The sequence below is a fragment of the Camelus bactrianus genome, chromosome 2 (assembly GCF_048773025.1).
Source record: "Camelus bactrianus isolate YW-2024 breed Bactrian camel chromosome 2, ASM4877302v1, whole genome shotgun sequence".
Classification (NCBI taxonomy): Eukaryota; Metazoa; Chordata; class Mammalia; order Artiodactyla; family Camelidae; genus Camelus; species Camelus bactrianus.
In genome coordinates this window covers 95370226-95390301 of record NC_133540.1, presented here as the reverse complement: position 1 = coordinate 95390301, position 20076 = coordinate 95370226, and the positions used below count along the sequence as shown (strand labels likewise).

Below are 20076 nucleotides of genomic sequence, written 5' to 3'. Positions count from 1 at the left end.
AAGTGTATCCACATGCCCCGCAAATAAACAAACGCTTTGTGTTTTGTTTCTAAAGATCTGTTTCCTCTATCATGCTCCTTCCGATGAATTCTATTCTTGGAGTTGCTCACAAAGGAATCCCTTCCATTCAAAGAGTTGCCTCTAAAAAAAGCCTTTCTCCTTGAGGTGAACTGAGGAAGGTACTCACTATCCTGAAACCCACCAACCATTCTAACATTGTCACCAGAGCAATAGAACTAATAACTTACCGAGAATTCATGATCTACCAGGCAGGAAGTGTGATAAGCACTTACATACATTATTCTCCTTATCCTCATTCTAATGAGGCTTTAAAAGCTGACCAATTCATCCAAGTAACCGATGTGTCAGGGAACTGAACACACGCTGTCTGGCTCCAGAGTCCCACACTCAAGCTCACAGCACCACACGTGCAGCAACAGGTCAACCAGATCTTACGGGTGGAATTACTCAATACTTCTACAGTTTAGTCTTTGCCCCCCAAATTTAACTGTCTCTTGGGGAAATAACTAATTCTGAAAACGATTTCCTCTTCTAAACCCATCACACTGAGTGACTCATCTTCAACCACATATGACAGTGACACACACTTAAGAGTTAGGAACTATTTTCTGAAATAAAGGGAAACAATGTGCTCTGTATAAGAAACATTATTGCACTTGTAAATCAAACCTAAAACAACTTGCTTGGGGAACACAGGAAATTTCACCATTCCAGGTGTGGATTATTTACAACGTCCAGGCCAATCACTGTTTCAGGAAAACACGGCCTGCAGCTATTAATCTCTCTGGTAAGCATCTGGAAGTTAGGCCCCTGATTTACTCACACAAAGAAAATCTGTCCGTATAATAGGTGCTAATCAGCTTAACACCTTGTAGCTTCCTCACTAATTGAGGACTCTTCTCAATTAGGAGAGTTAAATGGTGTTTCAGACCCTCGGGAGGGGGGTGGAGCTTTCAGGACCACAGTACTATGAATCAGGGTTCACAATATTCAACCCCTCAAATCTTCCCCCAAACGGGGAAACACATCAGCAGATCTCCTAACACAAACAGAGGGTGAGAAGGGGACACGTTAGTGAAATAGCAAAGACTCATGTTCTCTCTTACAACAAGGGAAAAAAAGTAACTAAAAACTCCAAGAAAAATAAAAACACCATCCAAAGATGAAGCGATTCAAAATGTGGCACGAATTTGAACAATTTTATTCAGCTTAAGAGTTCATTTGTCCTGGTCAATATGAATCTTCTCTTTCAAGTGGTACTTGGGTTGACTCTGAACCCAAAGAGGAGAAATGAAACCCTAAACACTACTTTGCTTCCCAGTCAGAATAATGTAATAAAGTTTATTGGGTTTTCAAGCTTTTATTATAAATTAAAAGACAAAGCTTGCAAGGGTACAGATAATTATAAAATAAAATGGGCTATCAATCTGGACAATTTAAAACTAAAAGCAGAGCTAACAGCTGGAGCATAGAGAGAAAAATGGAAAAAAGAGTAAGGATAATTATATTCTCATACTAGACTATGGAAAGTTGATGAAAAAATTTTTTAATTTAATGTTGATTCTATAATCTACAATAGTATGCTAATTTAAAATACATTATTATAAAGGCATTTAAATGTTAAAGATATTTAAGTTCATGAAATAAAAAACAAACATCAAAACTGAATAGACAACACACAAGAATATATGATATTACTTTTAAATAAAAATTCAAAAGTAGGCAAAGCAAATCTACAGTGTTAGAAGTCAGAACGGTGGCAGGCTTTGAGGGAGATCATAGCCGAAGGGAAGACACGGGGGCTTCTGGAGAGCTGGTATTGTTGTGGTTTGATCGGTTACACAAGTGTGTTCACTTTGTGAAAATGCACTGAACTGTACTAACAATGTCTGCCCTTTTCAGATTGTTATACTCCAATAACAATTTTTAAAAAGAAGAAGAAACAGGAGGAGAAGAAGGGTGAGAGGGAAAAAAGAAAGGTTCAGCAGTGCTCAATGTCGATAAACCTGGAAACCAAGGAACAAGCCTATTACTTATAAGAATTAAAACAAACACTGTCTTTAGGCATGACATTAATATTCTGTCCAACATTTATGACTTTTGATAGCCCTGAGCAAAGTAAGGATTCACACTCAGACTTCTATTCAGTATGAGAAAGCGGAGCTGCTGACTCAACACACGTTTCCTTTAAAATATGTGCTAGTCCTGGACTAGTTTCACATGAACTTGATGATTTTTTTTTTTCTGGACTACTGAAAGATTAAACTACCATGATTAAACATTTAAACAAGTGAGCTATTGGTATATATTAAAAATAGAGCTCCACTTAGGATTTCCCCTAGCTTATCACTTGTACTGGGTATCAGAATTAAAAGAAGCACATCAGGGAGGTAAGGAGCTGGAAAGAGAAAATGTAACAAACAACAAAAACAGCTCTGTAATTGCTAGAGAGTTACTACAAAGCACAGTTATCTATCCTAACTTAATAATTAGCAACAATGGAAAATGTATGTAAATAACAGACTACAAAATATCTTTTTAATCTTGCCACTGATAATACTGTTAACTATTATAATTGATTCTTCTACCAGAAATTATCCTGGATGCAATATCAGTAACTAGAAAACAGCCGAAAAATCATACCTCCAAAACATCTTGGAAGTGAAATTAAAAATTTTTTCATCCTCTCAAATTTTCACTTATCTGGTATTTAGATTTCTTTGTAGAAAGACTCAGATTTAATATTCTACAGAATTTCATCCAATTGATTAAATCAAAGGGGCTTCAATTCAACTGCCAACAATAATTTTTCGGGAAAATGACTAGTGACTTCAGAGCACACATGGAAATGTAATCAGATGTGAAGAGCCATAAAAATTCTAAATGAAAATGACAAAGAATCTGCGTGAATATTAAGATCTATTAAAATACAATGAAATATATAGCACCATTGCCAGAAGAGACAATCAAAGGAACAAAAGAGTCCAACAATAAACTCAAAAATGTGATGTAATTTGGACATAGCACTCAAATCAGTAAAGACAGATGATTTAATAAATCAAGTTGAAACAACTGGCTAGCCTTTTGCTTAAAAAACAGAGGGCTCCCTAACATCCCTAGACCTTTTCATTTTCTTATTAACATGGAGATTTATAACACACGCTTTACACTGAAATTAATTACAGAGAGATCAAAATACTAAAAAGTCAAAGATCTAAAATGGGTCTCAAGAGGGCGAAGCAGCTGAGGTGTGTCAATCCGGCTGTGTGGGAAAAAATGTGGTGAACCAGAAGGCATCCGTGCTTTCCCAGCCTTTCTTTAAATCAGGTCTCTCTGGGGCAAGCTGACAAAGCAGGTGTCTGCAAGAGGGAATGAGTTGGAAGTTTGGGAGTTCTGGCTGGAGAGAGCAACATCTCTGCTCACCTGAAAAGAACGGACGGCACACCACTTGACAAGTTCTGAATTAGAAAGCTCACACCTTCTCTCAAAGAGCAGTAACTACTCAATTCCATCCGAGTGCTCCCCAACACTGTTCAACCTTAAATTTTTCAAGAGAAGATAGGAGTCTAGATTGTCATGTAAAAATCCTTGGCAGATATATATTTTTTAGAGCACTGTGAGGGGCCCAATGAAACCCATCTGTTGACCAGATCTGTCCCATTGGCCACCAGCTTACAAGTTCTGACTGAAATGCAAAAAACGAAACCTTTCAAGTGCCAGCAGAGAACACATGACATTATTTTCACAATCTTGAAGTAGGAAAGACCTTTCTAAGCACAATCAAAACCAGAATCCATAAAAGACAAGACATTTAACTACATAAAAATGTAAAACTTATGTGGAACCGAATATTATGAACAAGCCTAAAAAAAAGAAAAAAAAAAAAACACGAATGATAACAGATTCCCCTCTGGCTCTAGCAGAATGTGGACTGCCGCAGCCTGGATTACACGCTTTTCTCTGTGAGGGAGGAGAGTGTACCAAGTTGAACAACAGGATCACCAGGACCACCTGGAATACAGGAAGGATTTCCGAAATGAACCAGAAAGGAAGAGGCAGTAGGAGAGCATCAGGATGGTCCAGAATTACAGTCTCCATCATCTATTACTCGATAAAAATGTCTCCTACTTTCATATGTATTTGAATATCTCATAGTATAAATAAAAACTGGTCGGTGATATTAAGAATTCCTTCTGGGTATCAAACAAGTTATTCTTAATAACTGCTTCAGAATGTAAATACACTCCCCTCAACCAACCCTGACTGTGTACTATATGCAAGGCAGTTAACTTTATGTACAGAGTTGGAGGGAAAGACGTGAAAGTCATAAAATGTAACTGACAGAATTCCCTGATTCAAGGCTCTCATGCGACAGATTTCATCATGACATTTGTTTCAGCACAAGCTGAATTGCGAACATTTTCCCAATCAGTGTGATATGGACCAGTACCTTGAACACAGAATTAGGATGCTAATCTAACATCCACATGTTAAGAAACTAGTTAAGAGACTCAGCGAGCACTAGATTGAAAGAAAGTATACAGCCAGTCTAACAGGTTTGATTTAACATAGAGAAAACAAATTTTCATATTTTCCTGCACCAGAGAGTTCATAAGTCACAAAAATTAAAAGGACCAAACTTATTCTCTGAAAAACAGATTATAAAATTAAATATTATCACATCTTTGAATCATGGATTTCACGGTTACCTGTTGCCGCTGCTGTTGACCCTTTCGGTAAATGCCATTGCTGCCAGTCAGTGGAAAGCGATGAGTCTATTCATCTGAAAGAGAAACAGCAACCTGTGAAGATCAGCCCTTAAGTAAGCTCACCGGTACACCTGACCTGCAAGAAATCTTACTGGAGACAGAATTCAGAGTTCTTATTTGAATAAGAGAATGTTTCTTACCAAGTTGCATGTACACACTGACTAGCATATAGCAAAGGGCAAATGCACTTTTAATTTTAAGGCTGCTACTCAAAGCAATTTCAGCAAGGGAAAAATGTGCACAAATTTATCATGAGGAGGAAGAAAGGAAGTGACATTTCCCCAGTGTCTACTTTGTGCCAAGCATTGTGTAAAGCCCTTTTGAAAACGACATTTCATGTAAACATTAAAGTTGCAAGGTACATACGAATACCACGTATATTAAATAGTCCATTTTATATATAAGTATATATATGCAGTTTGCCTAACGTAACAAGTGGTCTTAACAACCTCACTATAATCAAAAGGAAAAAAGGTAAAATAATATGGATGAGAAAGAAAATGAACAGTTAATCATCACATAAGAATTCAACACTGAATTTAAAAAGTGGGCCAAATTTTCGATGAGGCAAGTTTTCGATTTTATTTCCACTCATAAAAGATATTTAATCCCCAAAGCAATTCTGGAGCATTCTCTCAAAATAGTACTGGTTAAAAAACGTTGTTATCCAACCTGGGCAGATGGCCTTGGTACTATCTTGTATATCTCTAGAAACCAGCTCTCTATGGTCAACACTATCAACAGCTGTTTCCTTTTCCCTTCCTTGTATGTATTTGTGAATTTACTGCTCTTATCCTAACTTGCTTTAAATAGTTCCTATTTTTTCAAACATCCTTAAGGCAAAGGGTATGTTACTAAATTATCTTAGCACAGATTTAATAAACTAATTGATACAAATGGAAACATGACATTTAATCTGTAGCAATTTTAGCTAGCCTGCTATGTTTAAGAGGCTAACTGTTACACTTCTTGCCTAACGCTGGAGAAAAACCAAATGAGAGTCCTTCAGCTCTACTGGGACTCCTGATACCGTCTTTTATCTCTCTCTTTCCATGAAATTAAAATTGCTGACTTGCTGACCACAATGTTTTCATTTGTCACTATCTCCTCCCCCAAAAGAATGCAACATGGATGTTACAAACATTTTAATTAAACTCACACTAGAGCTCTGAAATTTTCAGGGCCAAACATGCTTCGGAGTAGGATACTCCTCCAGCCAGCTTAGTGGCCCTAGACAAGTTTCCTAAACTCTCCAATTCAAACCCCAATTGTCTCCCTCCCACCCCCACCCTGTTACTGTCTCACCTTCCCTCTCTCGAACACTTTTGTTTCTCTTCCTGCTCTTCTTTTCCTACCCTCCTTTCACCCGGCCTTCCTCCCCAACTTCACTTTCTCTCTCTCTCCTCCTACCCTTCTATCTCACTGTTCCCCGCCCCCACCTCCATGCTCTCTCGCTTTGCCTCTTGACTTGCAGGGCTGGCACACAACAAGTGATCGATAAAATAGTAGGCATTCATTTTGGCATTAATCTTCCTAACACTGTAAAGTCTTCTCAAGAGTCCACGATGGCTGTCCCCAGCACAACCCTTCCAATGAAGATGCCCCATCTACTTGCAGCCCAACAGCAGCCTCCCCGGGGCCCACTGGTGGAGAATGAGAAAGTACTATGGCAGGAGGCAGGCTGGGCTGTTGCGGGATGCCAACCTGAGAGAGTGGTCCTGAGTTCACTTGTTCTGCTCATTTACTCACTGAGCCAACAAATATTTCCTGAGCATCTACTGTGAGAGAGAAGGAAACAAGCACTTGCCATCACTGAGTTTACAAACTACAGGAGGTGAACAAAGATGACATATAATATATAGACGTTAGATTTTAAAAGGTATTATAGAGAAAAACAAAGTGAAAAGCGAAGAGTGCCAGAGAGGAAAGGAGGTAAGGTGCTGCAATTTTACACAGAGTGGTCAGAGAAGGAAACATTTCAGCAAAGGCTTAAAGGAAGGGAGGAGCAAGCCATGCAGAGAATAGTAAACGAGGGTCTAGCACTCTGGGTGTCGACGTTCATCAACTGTAACAAATGAACCGCTCTAGTGGGAGATGCTTATTATAGGGGAGCCCGGGGGAGGGCAGTGAGGTCTACCGGAAAGCCCTGTACCTTCCATTCAATTTTGCTGAAAGAATGGAGGGAGGGAGGAAGAGAAAGAAAGACAGGAAGGAAGGAAGAGAGGGATGGAGGAAAGAAAAAAAAGGAAGGAAGGCAGGCAGGCAGACAGACAGACAGCCTATTTTTTTTTAATGGTCCTAGAAACTGATGAGTCCAAGACTAAAGGAGTCAGCTGAATCCCTGGGTCTCTCTACTGGTTTCTTGGGTAGATGAGTTAAGTACAAAGTGAAAGACATATTCTCTGAGGAATCTGGCCCCTCCATGCAGCCAGTGCCTCGTCTGCACAATTCAAATTCGTAACTTTGCATGGAGGCTTGATCCTTTCCCACAGAGTCAGGGGCAAGGAGGCAGCATTGCCAGATTATTGACTCTTTAAGTCTCGCAGGAACGACCAGATTCAGCCTATGGAAGTTTGCTTGGGTGATGATGTACATATGATTTGCACAGCTGCATGGAGTGCAACCCAGATACAAGGTTAGTTAGGCTAGATTGGAGATCTTTTGTAGCCAGGAAGTTACTACCCTAAACCGCTGCTAAGAAAGGCAACTAGTATATGCTTCAGTTAATGTCTCCTTCAAAGACTTTCTTAAAAATACTCACATTTGTACAAGGAGATTTGTGCAATAAAATGTTTATAATAGCAAGAAAACCGGTAACCACCTAACACCTACCGACACAGAAATAGTTAATAAATTATGATACATCATAATGAGATGCAATATAGCATCAAAAAGAATAGGTTTCTCCAAACAAGATGCTGAACAAAATGTACAATGTGAGCCAATTTGTTTAAAAAGAAAATGCTTTCTTTTTATATTTATGCATAACACATACCCATATAACACACACGCACACAACCACTCTCTGGAAAGGGGCACTTTCATCTTTTATTATGCATACTATGAATCCTTTATTACCTGTGTAAACATTTTTCTTTCTAAATATGGAGATGGGGGGGGGGAATGGATGTCCCAGATCATAAATATTGAAACCAGAAGTTCTTCCCAATGTTTTCATACATTTTTATATCACTGTCACAAGATTATAAAGACAAAGTAGAATAATAAATGAGGGGGCAGTTTAAAGTCCTTCCATTAAAACAAGCAGGGAAGATACGAACTCGGCTCTATTTAAAAGACAGAGCAGGGCTGTATAACACACAGAAAGTAAGTTCAAGGGAGACAGGTGACCACTTTGGGCAAATTAAGCCCTACCAGCCTCAGTGATGCTCCCATCTGTAAAATGGAAAACAGCCTCTTTTACAGAGTTACTGAGGAGAGTGCTTTGTCACAGCTAACTAAAACGTCCAGCACACTGACATATGAAAAGCACTCAATACACAGCAGTTCTTATTTAAGTCAGCAATGTCTATCTTACATTTTATGTAACTGAAGCAGACTAAATTTCATGTAGGCATGCACCCTGCCAGATTTATCTAAGTGACCCTTCTATAGTCCTTCCAGCCTCTTGCAATGCAAATTTATTCAGAAATTAAAATGTCATGTATATCAAACTACTTTTCCTCCCAAAATAGCAGGTAAAACATTTCAAGTAAATTTTTTTCTTGTTTTTTTAAGTCTTACACTCACACCATACACATATATAATTATATAATTACAATTAAAAAAAAAAAAAGGAGGAAGAATACCAAGAAATGATTCAGGATATTTTCAAATATTCTGTTCTAGGTCATTAAGTGCTGCCAACCATGTATTTCTGGGGAACCTGCTCTTAGGAATCTTTGTGATATGCTGGTTAAAAGGCCTGCTTTACAACCTATCAGCTATACGAAAATCAAGAAATCACTGTTCTTCCCCAAGGTCTCAGCCTCTCATCAGTGATATGGGGCTTCATGGGGTTGTCAGAGGGTTCAATAAAATGTGTGCAAGCACAATGCCTGGCTCATGGTAAGCACTCAATAAATGGTTGTAGTGGTTGTTCTGGTTATTTTTCTGCCAACCAAAGCACATATCTGAGACAAGCCATACATTAGAGAAGCTTTTCAACTGGACAAACAGTGCTAAGCAGATCTCAAAGCCCCATGACCACGACCCAGTTTCCAAAGGGGAGTATGAGGAAAATAACGATCCAGAGGCCAGAAGATGCCCCGCCTGGTCAGTAGTCGCTAGTCAGATCCACTTCCCCTTCTCCACACATACCCTTCAGGAATAACAGTCTCTTGGTAACTGGCAAAGTGTCAGGAATGAGTCATGGGTCATACACTGTTTTCATCTGAATTCTCCAGAAATTTACCGCAAGCAGCTCATAATCTCCCAGGGCCCCAAAATGACTTGATCACCTCCAATTCCTTTAGCTCTCCAGTGCCACACGAAGTCCACAAGCTTAGAAATCCACAATGGAATGTGATTTCTCCAACTATCTCTTCTCTACTTCAAATCCTCTCTCTAGGGGGCTCTGATGTTGCCCCCAAACTCAAGTACGCATCCCCCATCTCATCAGCTCCCTCCCATCATTCAGGTCTCAGATCAATGACACATTCTCAGAGCAGCTTCCCCTGAATACAGCTGCCAGCGTAGCAGCGCTGTGCCCTCCAGCCAACCCATGCTCACTCCATTGTACTCCATGTGTGTCTAGCTGCAAGAACCACCACTTAATTATCAGAGGTTTACACTTCTCCCACAGCAAGTCTAGAGGAGGGTGGCTACTGGTATAATTTTAGCTGTTCAGTGAGGCCGTTGGGAACGCTGGCTCTTTTTGCTCCACCATCTTTAGCATGTTGCCTTTGTGCTTGTCATCTCATGGCACAAAAAGGTTGCTGCCATAACCAGACATCTTATCAACACTCCAGGCTGGTAGATGAGAGGAGAAAGGTGCGGCTGTGTCAGCCACCTCTGTCTCCTTTTGTCAGGGAAGGAAAATCCTTCCCCAAACCTTTGCTATCTAAACACCAGAACTAGGTCACATGGCCTCCTCCAGCTGCAGGGGAAGCAGGTAAATCAGGATACAAATTGTTACCACTGACCGAGAACAAACATGATCTATCACGTAAGGCTGGGCACGGTGTCATTCCACACACACAATCAAGGTTCTCTTAGCAACAAAAAAATGGGAATGCGCATCAGGGAGGAAAAATAACAGTGCCGGCCACCCTTATCTTTCCATGGTATGTACTACCATCTGCAATTACCTTGTGCTAAATAAATAAATACATACAAACATAAATAGGTGTTAATTGCTTATATCCCCTTAACAGAATGCAAGCTCCAGGTCTAGCTTTACATATGTAGACCCAGAGCTTATGTTTTAAAATAACTGACTGTCAAATTTCTCACGGTAGGCAGATATTATAGGTACCGGAAATATAGTAAGGATAGTCTAAGTAACGCTACAGTAGCAAATTAACCCCAAAGTTTCAGCGGGGGCTTGACAGAACAGAAACTTATTTCATGCTTATTCTTTGTGTCTACTGTATATGGGGGAGGGGGTAGGCAGGGAGCTTTTCTCTGTATCGAGAAACCTAAGCTGGAAAAAAACTCAAGTTGGAAGCTCCACTATCTCCAAATGTGGCTAAAAGGTTTACTACAGTAAAAAAGAAAGGTGGAGGGTCTCACAGAGCCACTTAAATGCGTCAGTCCAGAAATACCCGTACGTAACTCCCATAGACAGCCCACTGGACAGAATTAGTCAGTGATTCTGTGTAACCTGAGGAGGCAAAGACACATGCGTGAGCACATGAATGTTGGTAGTGTTTCTGCCTCATTCCCCAATGGACTGGTAAAATATCACACAATGTATTATCCCCATTTTAGAATTTAGACCCATTAAATAAATTTCTCAGAACAAAATCAAACTTAGGGATCCTCAGTAAAGCAATTATTTCATCTTATAAGACAATACTTACCATTATAAAAAGGGAAAAAATTTTTTCAGGAGTAATGGTAAATATTTATACAGCACTTCTCATATTCTGCTCCAAGTACTTGCCAAATCTCAGTACCTTTAATCTACCCAACTACCCAGTAAAGGAGAAACCACAGTATTGTTAACCCCATTTTATAAGGGAACGGAAAAGTGTTGGAAGCCCGTCATCCCCGGGCCTGTGGTATTTCTGCGTGTCTACGCAGAGGCACTAACCGCCTTCATTCTAGACAATCCTTCAGGATGCTTTTTTAGAGAAGAGCCTTAAGAAAACATACGTGTCTTTCTGGAGCAAAGGGCAGCATGTTTACTGTCCAGTATAATCAAAATAATGTCTCCCTCTGAAGCAAAGGGCAGGAAGGCATGCTTACTGCCCATTATAAAAGATTAGTATTCCCTAAACTCAGGATTCCTCTCCTTAATACAGCTGTGTTTATAGGTGTCATCTGGTTCTCTTCGCACCTCTCCTCTTTAGAAACTAGGGCTGAGGGGACCAGTGTAAGAAAACAATGATACTCTGGCTATAGCCATTATTATGAATAATAAAGCCTTTCCCAGGAGTACATGAAACTGAAGATTAGCTTGTTGGCTTAAAAGTAGGGTGAAATCTCAGAGCTTTCACAGTTCTTGACAAGAAGTTAAGTAATTTGCCTAAGGTCTGACAGCTAGTAGGTGGCATATCCAAGATTCAAGCCCAAGCTGTCTGGTTCAGAAATCAAACTTTAAAATTCTTTGCTATACTGAAGCAGCTCTCAAAAAAAAGTGTAATTCCAAAACTAGCAGTATTGAATCACCCGTGAACATGGTACAAGAGCAAATTCTTGGGCATCACCCCAGACCTATTGAATCAAAACCTCAGGGTGGGGGGAGGGGGAGGGAGAGAAATAAATGTGCTTTAAAAGCCTTCCAGGAGACTCTGATGCTTATTAAGTTTGAAAAACACTGCTAAATTGCATGTATTCACTGTATCTATGAGATTGAAGGAAATGGTATGGATATATCCTGATTTCCATAGGGATGTGAACTGACCTTTCATAACCTGAATAATGGATTTGAAGTACTAAGGGAGATGACTCCTCAGCCCTTGTATTTAGTTTTTAGGAAGGTAAGAATCTTTATTTGGAGCAAAACAAACACCACATGTCTGTTTAACAGGTCTGCACATTTTCCTTTGGAGTCACGAATATATGTCTGGAATGTTAAATGAAAATACCTGCTTTTTATTCCCATAATGATTAGAAAGAATTACTTAGCCAAAGAGAAACACTATTTATATTTGAGAGTCAAGCTGTAATTCTTGAAAAACAGGAAACCACATATCAACAGTGTACCATAGTAGAAAGGGCACCAGGCTTTGAGTCAGAGAGTCAAGTCACTTAACTTCTTCAACTCAATTTCCTGATTTTAAAATGGAAAATGAACTCCAACTTCAGAGTTGCAATTAGGTTTAAATGATATGTCATGTGAAAGCCATGGGTAAACAGCTTTTGTGCTACATGAATGTAAACTCTACCTTCATGGGCTCTTTCTCTTTCTTGATCTGGTGTTATCAGTTCCTCCAGTGCTTAGAGTACTGCCTGGCACATAGAAGATGCCCCATACTTATAAGGTATTAGAAATGAATATGAGATATTATATTAATGATGTAATTGATGCCTCTGGGCTCCATGTGTCACAATCATCTCAGTCTTTTAATAAGAAAAAGTCACTCCAACTAGAAATCCTTAGTCATGTTTAAAATGGGCCAGATAATTTAAGAAAATCAGCTGATTTTCTTCCCCTGGAGAACACTACTGACGGAGCTCTGTCCTCAGGCATAAGACAGAAACTCCTATTAACAACCCTGATGGCCCTTGAGTCTCCTGGTCTGAAGTCTATCATAATCTCTTGTGCGTATACAGTCAAAAATAAAGGATATGTACCTACAAAGAACAAATACTTTATATTTACATCTGCAATGAGGTAGAATTTTAGTAAATGGATTTACAGGGTTTATGTAATCGATTTTAATAAAATGTAAGATTCAATATAGCAAATAATAAATAAGCTACTACTGTGCATAAAAAAGTGACTGATAGAAAACCACTGTCAATATAATTTGGGAACAGAAATCACTGTTGAATTTATAATTTAATGAAAAAATATAACTTATTTACTAAACTTTTTATATTTATGGTAAAAGTGGTTCCTTAATTTGTACTCTCTCCAACACACTTTCTCAATCTCCTGAAAAATTAGTTAATGGTCTAGTCTTGAAATAGGGGAACTTTGGGCTTGTAGCTTCAACAAACATATCTAAGTCAGCAAATGAATTCAAGCTGAAGGGCTGCTTTCAGTGCACAGCTTCAACAGTAAAGAGAATATCCCAGCTATGTTGCCTATATCCTAAGGGACCTGGGCAGGGTATACTGCCCCCTATGTATGCTGTAACAATCCAGGTACTTATATATACATTAGTTCTACCTTTTATTTTTATTTATGTATTTTTTTTGGTGAGGGGAGGTAATTAGGTTTTATTTTTGTTTTTGGAGCAGGTACTGGGGATTGAACCCAGGACCTTGTGTAGGCTAAGCATGCACTCTACCACTTGAGCTATACCCTCCCCCCTAGTTCTACCTTTTAACAAGTGAAAGCATTAAGGCCATTTCAAGACTTGGAATTTTACCAGTCAACTAACTTCCTAAAAGAATATGCAAGTATGTTTGATGAAAAAGCACAAATTACAGAGTTGAGCAGGAAACTTTCATTTGCTTCTTTAAAAATATGGAAAACAAGTTTGCCCTTTTTTCTTTTCTTTTTTTTTTTCTTTCTTTTTTTTTTTTTTTTTTTTTTTTTTTGAGAGGGGGTAAGGGAGAGAAGGTAATTAGGCTTTTTTTTTTTTTAATGAAGGTACTGGGGATGTTGAACCCAGGACCTTGTGCTTGCTACGCACACGCTCTGCCACTGAGCTATACTCTCCCCTGAAGTTTGCCTTTTCTAAGCTTATTTTTTATCCATCTTTTCAACTCCCAAGGCAATATAACTTCCACTAAACAATCACGTGGCTACAGTGATTTGTAGAGGTTCCTAATAAAGATGCAACTCCTATATGTATCTTGATTAAACAGTACTCTTCAAATATAATTCAAAACCAAATTAAGCAAATATCTTAATCAATAAAAAAGGTAGCTATTAGTTCCACCAACTCGTTGCAAAATTCGGTTAACCAATAGGAAACAGAAGAGAAAGCCAGTTTTGATGTAGTCTAACTACATACTGGCTTATAGCCCCACAGTGAAATACTGACTTCTGGTGGCAAAAAATGCATGTGTACTCTGCATCTGGCAGGAGAAAGCAATGTTGAAAAATCACCTGGATTTTACTGTTGCCATAAATTCTCAGTCTCTTGATGATTTTTGTATTCTAAATTAACACATTATGAGTCTTCAAAATCACATTTTTACACAGTTAAGTAAATACCAAATGCCAAAGACTACAGAAATTCAATTGCTACAGTGAATAAAACATATTAACTCTGATGTATAGCAGTTCATTTTCTTCCTGTAAGTAGAAAGGAAAGAGTTCACATCCCCAGCCTCATCATTCCTGCAAGTTCTATTTAGAAATGGAAGGAGGGGGAGGGAAGTCCCCAATATCTTTTTTTTTTCACAGCGTTGTGTCCCACTCTTCAATACCTCTTCGTCTTAAAGTGACCAAATCTGTTCCAAATACTTTCTTTGGTACCCTCCCTCCTAAATTAGCTGAATTCAGATTAGTCTTCTCAGTTTTAAGTACTAGTTATCTATTTTCCGGCTTTCTCTTAGTCTCTTTTCATATTCTCTTGGGTAATTATCCTTCAGTTCTCTCCATCCACTTAGGCATATTTATCTTCAAATACAATTCTTTCCAACACTGGCAAGAGACACCATCTTTAAATAAAACAGGCGAATCATCCAGAATTTTCAACCCTCCTGTGAATTCATTTCCAGAGTATTCACTCAAGGAATCCTTTCCACTAAAGATGAAAGGCAAGCTAAGGAAATACATTAGACAGAGGAAGTAAACATTGAAACAGGGCCATGCCTAGGTATTCTTAAGTCTCTGAGCAGAATTAGACTCTCAAGTCCAAAGGTTTTCTCGTGTCTTCCATCCTCACTAAGTCTAACCCCACGTAGGTTCAGGAGAGATGTTCCACTACAGACCCTACCATCTACCACTTCTGCATGACCTTGCTCTGATATAATCTGGCACAAGCAAAATCCCCCAAACTCTCAGGCCGGTCCCTTGCCTGAGGTTTCTGTGCCTCAATTACTAAGCTCACCTTGCAACCGTCCCAGGGGACACTGGATCTTCGCCTTAACGTGCGCTTTCGCCTTTAAAAGTTTTAAATGTCTGGCTTCTCGATGGTACGTAATCCCCCACCCACCCCCGCCTCCAACGTGCACCAACACAGCTAAAAGGACCCTATCCCACCCTTTAAAAAACAAAATTTCGTCTGCAAGACCTTCCCCCACCGCCCACCTTCATCGCCCCCTCCTCAATAGAGAAGGGCTCCCGGAAGATTCGGACACAACTCCACCTCCAAAGCCAAGGGTCTTCCTGAGAAATTTGCACAACAATACGGGGTCTGTGTGTAAACTCCGAGAAGACTAACCTAGGAGGAAATTATCAAGACCCTCGAAGGTCCCTCGCAGCTTCATTAACGTAACCACCGTTACAGTGAAGTAAAGTATGATTCCTGTAACCCTCCAATTCCTCTCCCTTTTAAATTGCCGACCCCTGCGCTCGCAAAGTCGGAGGGCCGGCGTGCGGCAGAGGATCAGTCACCAAGAAAAAAATTATCATCAAGGGAAATTAACCAGTTCCACGTTCTGCAGATGCCGTCTCCCTCTGCGCCAGGGGCAAGTCCCAGAAGGTGCCTCCAACTTTTCCCCTCCCTCTCTAGAGGCTGCGGACCACCGACGGACGCCTCCATCTGAGTTACAGTTTGATAGGATTGGAATCACTGATCTCTCTCTATAAGACGCAAGGGGGAGGGGTGACCGTGTTGTGGGGGAGGTGATTCGGAATGGGGGAAAGAAAAGCACCATTTTATCCCCCGGAGAAACTTCTGGGATTCTTCTATTACGCAACCTGGGGACCAGGTTCCAACAACAGAACATTTTTCCGCAAAACGCCGGGCGCACAGGCAGACGTCTGATTTTGGGAAGGGGCAGAGTGGGAGGAGGATGGGTCTCTTCCTGTGTTCCCCTCCCCAGTTTTTCTAGACGCTACCTGCAGCGGATTTGTAAGTGAGGGCGGTACGAGCTCTGCGTTTCCTTCGCCGGTTCTCCCCGAAGGTTCCCACCGGAAAAGTGGGAACGCCAGCGACTTGAGTCAGCGTGCTGGGAAGCCGGCAGCTAGGCGGGAGAGCCTGGGCTTCCCAGAAGTCAGCGGCCGCGGAGCCTGGGCCAGGGCTGACCCCCAACCCGAGGCTGGGCGCAGGACTCACTTACCTTCCAGACCCTTAGTCCTCCAGTCTCGGCTCGTGCGCCCTCGCCGCCTCCGCCCGCCCCAGACCTGTTGCGGTGGGGAAGGGGCGCGGGTGCGGAGAGCGCAGGGGAGCGCGTGCTCCCGAGGCTCAGCGGCGGCTCGCGCGGGACTCGGCTTCCAGCCGCGGAGGCGAGAACGCAGCTGTGCCAGCGACGCGCGCAGGCAGCGGCCGAGTGCGCAGGGGCCGCGCGCTCGTCCGCTTGCTGGTTGGCAAGCTCCGCGCGCCGGCGGCCCCGGAACGCCCGGTAGGCGAGGCCACACCCTCCCCCAGGAGGCCACGCCCCCTCCCGCTCTTCCCCGGCCCACGCCCTCTAGCTGGCGCCACCCAGATGGAGAGGAACAGCGCGGCCCTCCCCGGGAGACCAGTGGGAGGATCGAGGGCGAGCAGCCGCTCCGGATGGAATACTGCAGTGACCGCACCGACAGCGTGGGTGACCCTGCCCCGGGCTGCTGTGGGGCACAAGAACCCTTTCGCTTTACAGAGAGATTAAGCTCAGGGTCAAGTTCTGACTAAAAGTGTCAAGAAGTCTTTTTGCAATCTCCTACACAGTTGAAGGAGATTCTGTGCCCTTTAAAGGAGATAGTAACTAACATTATAGAGAGCTATACGTTTTATAAAGGGCTTTTACACACAGGCTCATCTCATCTTCACAGTAACTTTCTAAAACAGACAAATTATTGCGACCATTTCCCAAATAATGAAACGGAAGAGCTGAAAATAACTATAAAGTATTTTGCCCAATATCACAGGCTAAAAAAAATGGCATGGGAAACCAGGTCTCCTGAATCCAGCCTTCCGGTTCTTTCTCTTCACCAGCCCAACCATAGAAAATTCTAGTGGGTATATGGGCTTTGGCAAACAGATCCAAAAGAGGAAGGGAAACCTAATGTCTGGTTAAGTTGCTACCCGATCCCTTTTACCAACATACCAGGAAAGCACCATGCTGAGTTCTTTGCCTCTCTCACCTCGTCCCCCGAAAGAGATGCAGAAAGATTGCATCAAATGGCCCAGACAGGCTTTTCCCCCCAACATCTAAATGGTTTAAAATGGGTGAAATTATTTGGATGAAGAAAATCACCTTACTCAAATGCAATGTAAATGTAAATAAATGTAGTATATGAAAATAACCTCCTTCCGTGCCCTTTATGTTCTTTCTCCTTCATTTTTTACTTTTTTGTTGTTGTTGCTGTTGCTTTGCCCCTCAAGACTCCTTCATTGTCTACATGAATATTGTTTGAAAACCCAATCGATAGATCTTTGCATTTCCAAATTAAACTCTTGGCTACTTGACTTAATTTCCCATGGATTGTTTTCCAAAATATAACTTCTCTCTAAGCTTCTGTGATGATAGCGATTTGATTTACCTTAACGTGTAAAATAATTAAGGTGCCCCTGATAAGGTCTGGTGTGCCTCCAGATGAAACCTTTGGTGGTCTTCCCTGGACAGGGTGGGACAGGAGTCACCCCTGACAGATGTATGTTTGCACATTTCTTAAAGGTTTCTAACAGATTGATATCTATTCTAATCATAACAAATATTTTAATCTTCTTGTTATGGAATTAATGCATCTCACTGTAAAATATACATCAGCCTAGTCATCATTTATAATCTGAAGGTTTTGAACTATATTCAATATCTTGTAATAACCTATAATGGAAAAGAATCTGAAAAAGAATATATATTGGGAAAACTGGACAGCAGCATGTAAATCAATGTAGCTAGAACACTCCCTTCCACCATACACAAAAATAAACTCAAAATGGATCAAAGAATATATATACATATAAATCACTTTCTTGTACACCTGAAACTAACACATTGTAAATCAAATATACTTCAATTTTTTTTTAATCTGAAGGGTTTTACCTCTCCTATCTGAAACTTTTTCCTATCTTCTGTTCCTTATCCTATAATACCTCCTGATACATTCAAACTGTAGTCAATTTAGTAAATGATGTCGACAGTCAAAGTTTGATCATTTTATGTTACTGCTTTTGGAACTGAGGGATGTAATTTTGTAAAACTTTTTAGTTGAAGATGGTGCAGCTTTGGTTCAAAGAAGAGATCATTCCATTTATAGGAATATTTTTAAGGCAATGTGCTGGGTGATGGGTCATATCAGTGACAAAGACAGAACTCCTGTTCTCCTGAGATTCCAGTGCCTTGTGGAATCAGGTGAATAAATAATTTGAATGCACACGTCTATTGATTAATTTCCAGAAAGGTGCTAAGTTATTTTAAAACATGTAAATTAAAACTAATTTTCTTATACTAAGTAAAGAAAAAGCAGATAGTCATTCCAGTGAGGTTTTTTTTTAAGATGCTTTTCTGCCTTTTCTCCAGGTTACATTATATAAGCGGTTAATAAGCAGGCTACTTTAAATAATGATTATACCATATGTAAATTTTCAAAAAAAAATGACAAAAAAGAAAAGTAATCATGCAATAGAGATGCAGAGATATTTCACTTTATTAGCTATAATTTCCTCTATCTTCTTTATTATAAGAATTCTTAAATTACATTTTTAGCTCACTCAATGAAATTCTAGCACTTTCTTAATCCTGACAACCTGGTCACTTATTTCTGATTATGTTTCCTGCTGAGGTGAAGCATGTCTCTGACATCAGTGATCTTTTCCACAACAGAACTGGAAAAAAAATTTTTTCCCCTTAATACAGCTATGGTACTTTTTCAGCTGCCTCTTCATGTAAGGACACCTGGGATGTTAGTTACCTGGCAATTTTCAGCCATGATTTTACTTAAATTTTGAAGACAAACAAGTGAATCCCCTGGGTCTCATAGACACTCATGGACTGTATTCTCAGAGCTCCTGAAGTGTACAAGGGGGCAGGAACACATGTTAAGATTGAGACTCGGGGGCGGGGGGGAATGTGCCTGCATCACCACCCTGACAACCTCTTGTTTGGCCAGCCTGAAGTACTCCTAAATTCTGCAGTCAGCAAGACCTGAGTATTTTAAACCAGCAGTTTAAATTATTTTATTCCGAAACTACTGCATGTATGTTTCAAAGAGAATGAATTTCTTCAAAGTGTAAAAAAATCCTTACCAAGTTGGTAAATAAAACCTAATCAAATTCTAATCAGAGCATAAAACTTGTGGGGAAAAAAAAAAAAAAAAAGCAACCAACCCAGAGTTGGGATAAAGAGGTGTAGATGAGGAGAGGAGGCCAGTGAGGAGAGAGGAGGAAGGATTGGCCTAAGCCAGGTAAAGGGCAGTGGAGGAAGGGCCACTTCCCAAAAAAGAACACAAAGAGAGAGGGGGAGTAGGACCTCCAGGCAAAGATTACGATAAGAAATAAGACAGGAAAGGGCAACTGGAAATTGATGGTGAAGGGCCCTATGTGCCAACCTAGGGAGTTTTCTTTTCATCCTAAGTGCACTGGGTAGGAGACTGATTTGATCAGGTTGCATTTAGGACTACTGTGGCTGCCATATGAAAATCAACAGGAGACAGGAAGGCTATGGAAGAAGTGTGGAGAACTGGGCAGAGACTGTAGGCAGACACAGAAACTCCTAGTTTTACATCTTTCTTTGGGAGGCAGATAAGCAAATGTAAACCTGCTATCTTTTGCTGCAAGAAGAACTAAATGCACAATTATTATAATTAAAATTCATGTATTTTATCATGAACACTTTGTGGAAAACATGGTTCCTAGTGACCTGACATCACTTTTTCAGTACAATATGTTTCAGATTGTGTGTGAGTTTTTAC

General features: G+C 40.5%; 1 protein-coding gene across 4 annotated transcripts in view; it reads right to left on the bottom strand.

Annotated features, from left to right (window-relative positions):
• The window catches only part of AFF1 (ALF transcription elongation factor 1), a 173352-nt gene extending 156770 nt beyond the window's left edge, over nt 1–16582 (bottom strand). For 3 of the 4 annotated variants that reach the window (XM_074346891.1, XM_074346903.1, XM_074346892.1), the window contains exons 1-2: nt 16305–16582; nt 4731–4804 (exon numbers count right to left, since the gene is read on the bottom strand). In XM_074346891.1, coding sequence (XP_074202992.1) covers nt 4731–4768 — 38 coding nt within the window. In that variant the 5' untranslated portion in view covers nt 4769–4804; nt 16305–16582. The remainder of the gene's footprint in view (nt 1–4730; nt 4805–16304) is intronic. The other variant, XM_074346902.1, reaches the window with a different exon arrangement.
• Between the last annotated feature and the right edge of the window lie 3494 nt (nt 16583–20076).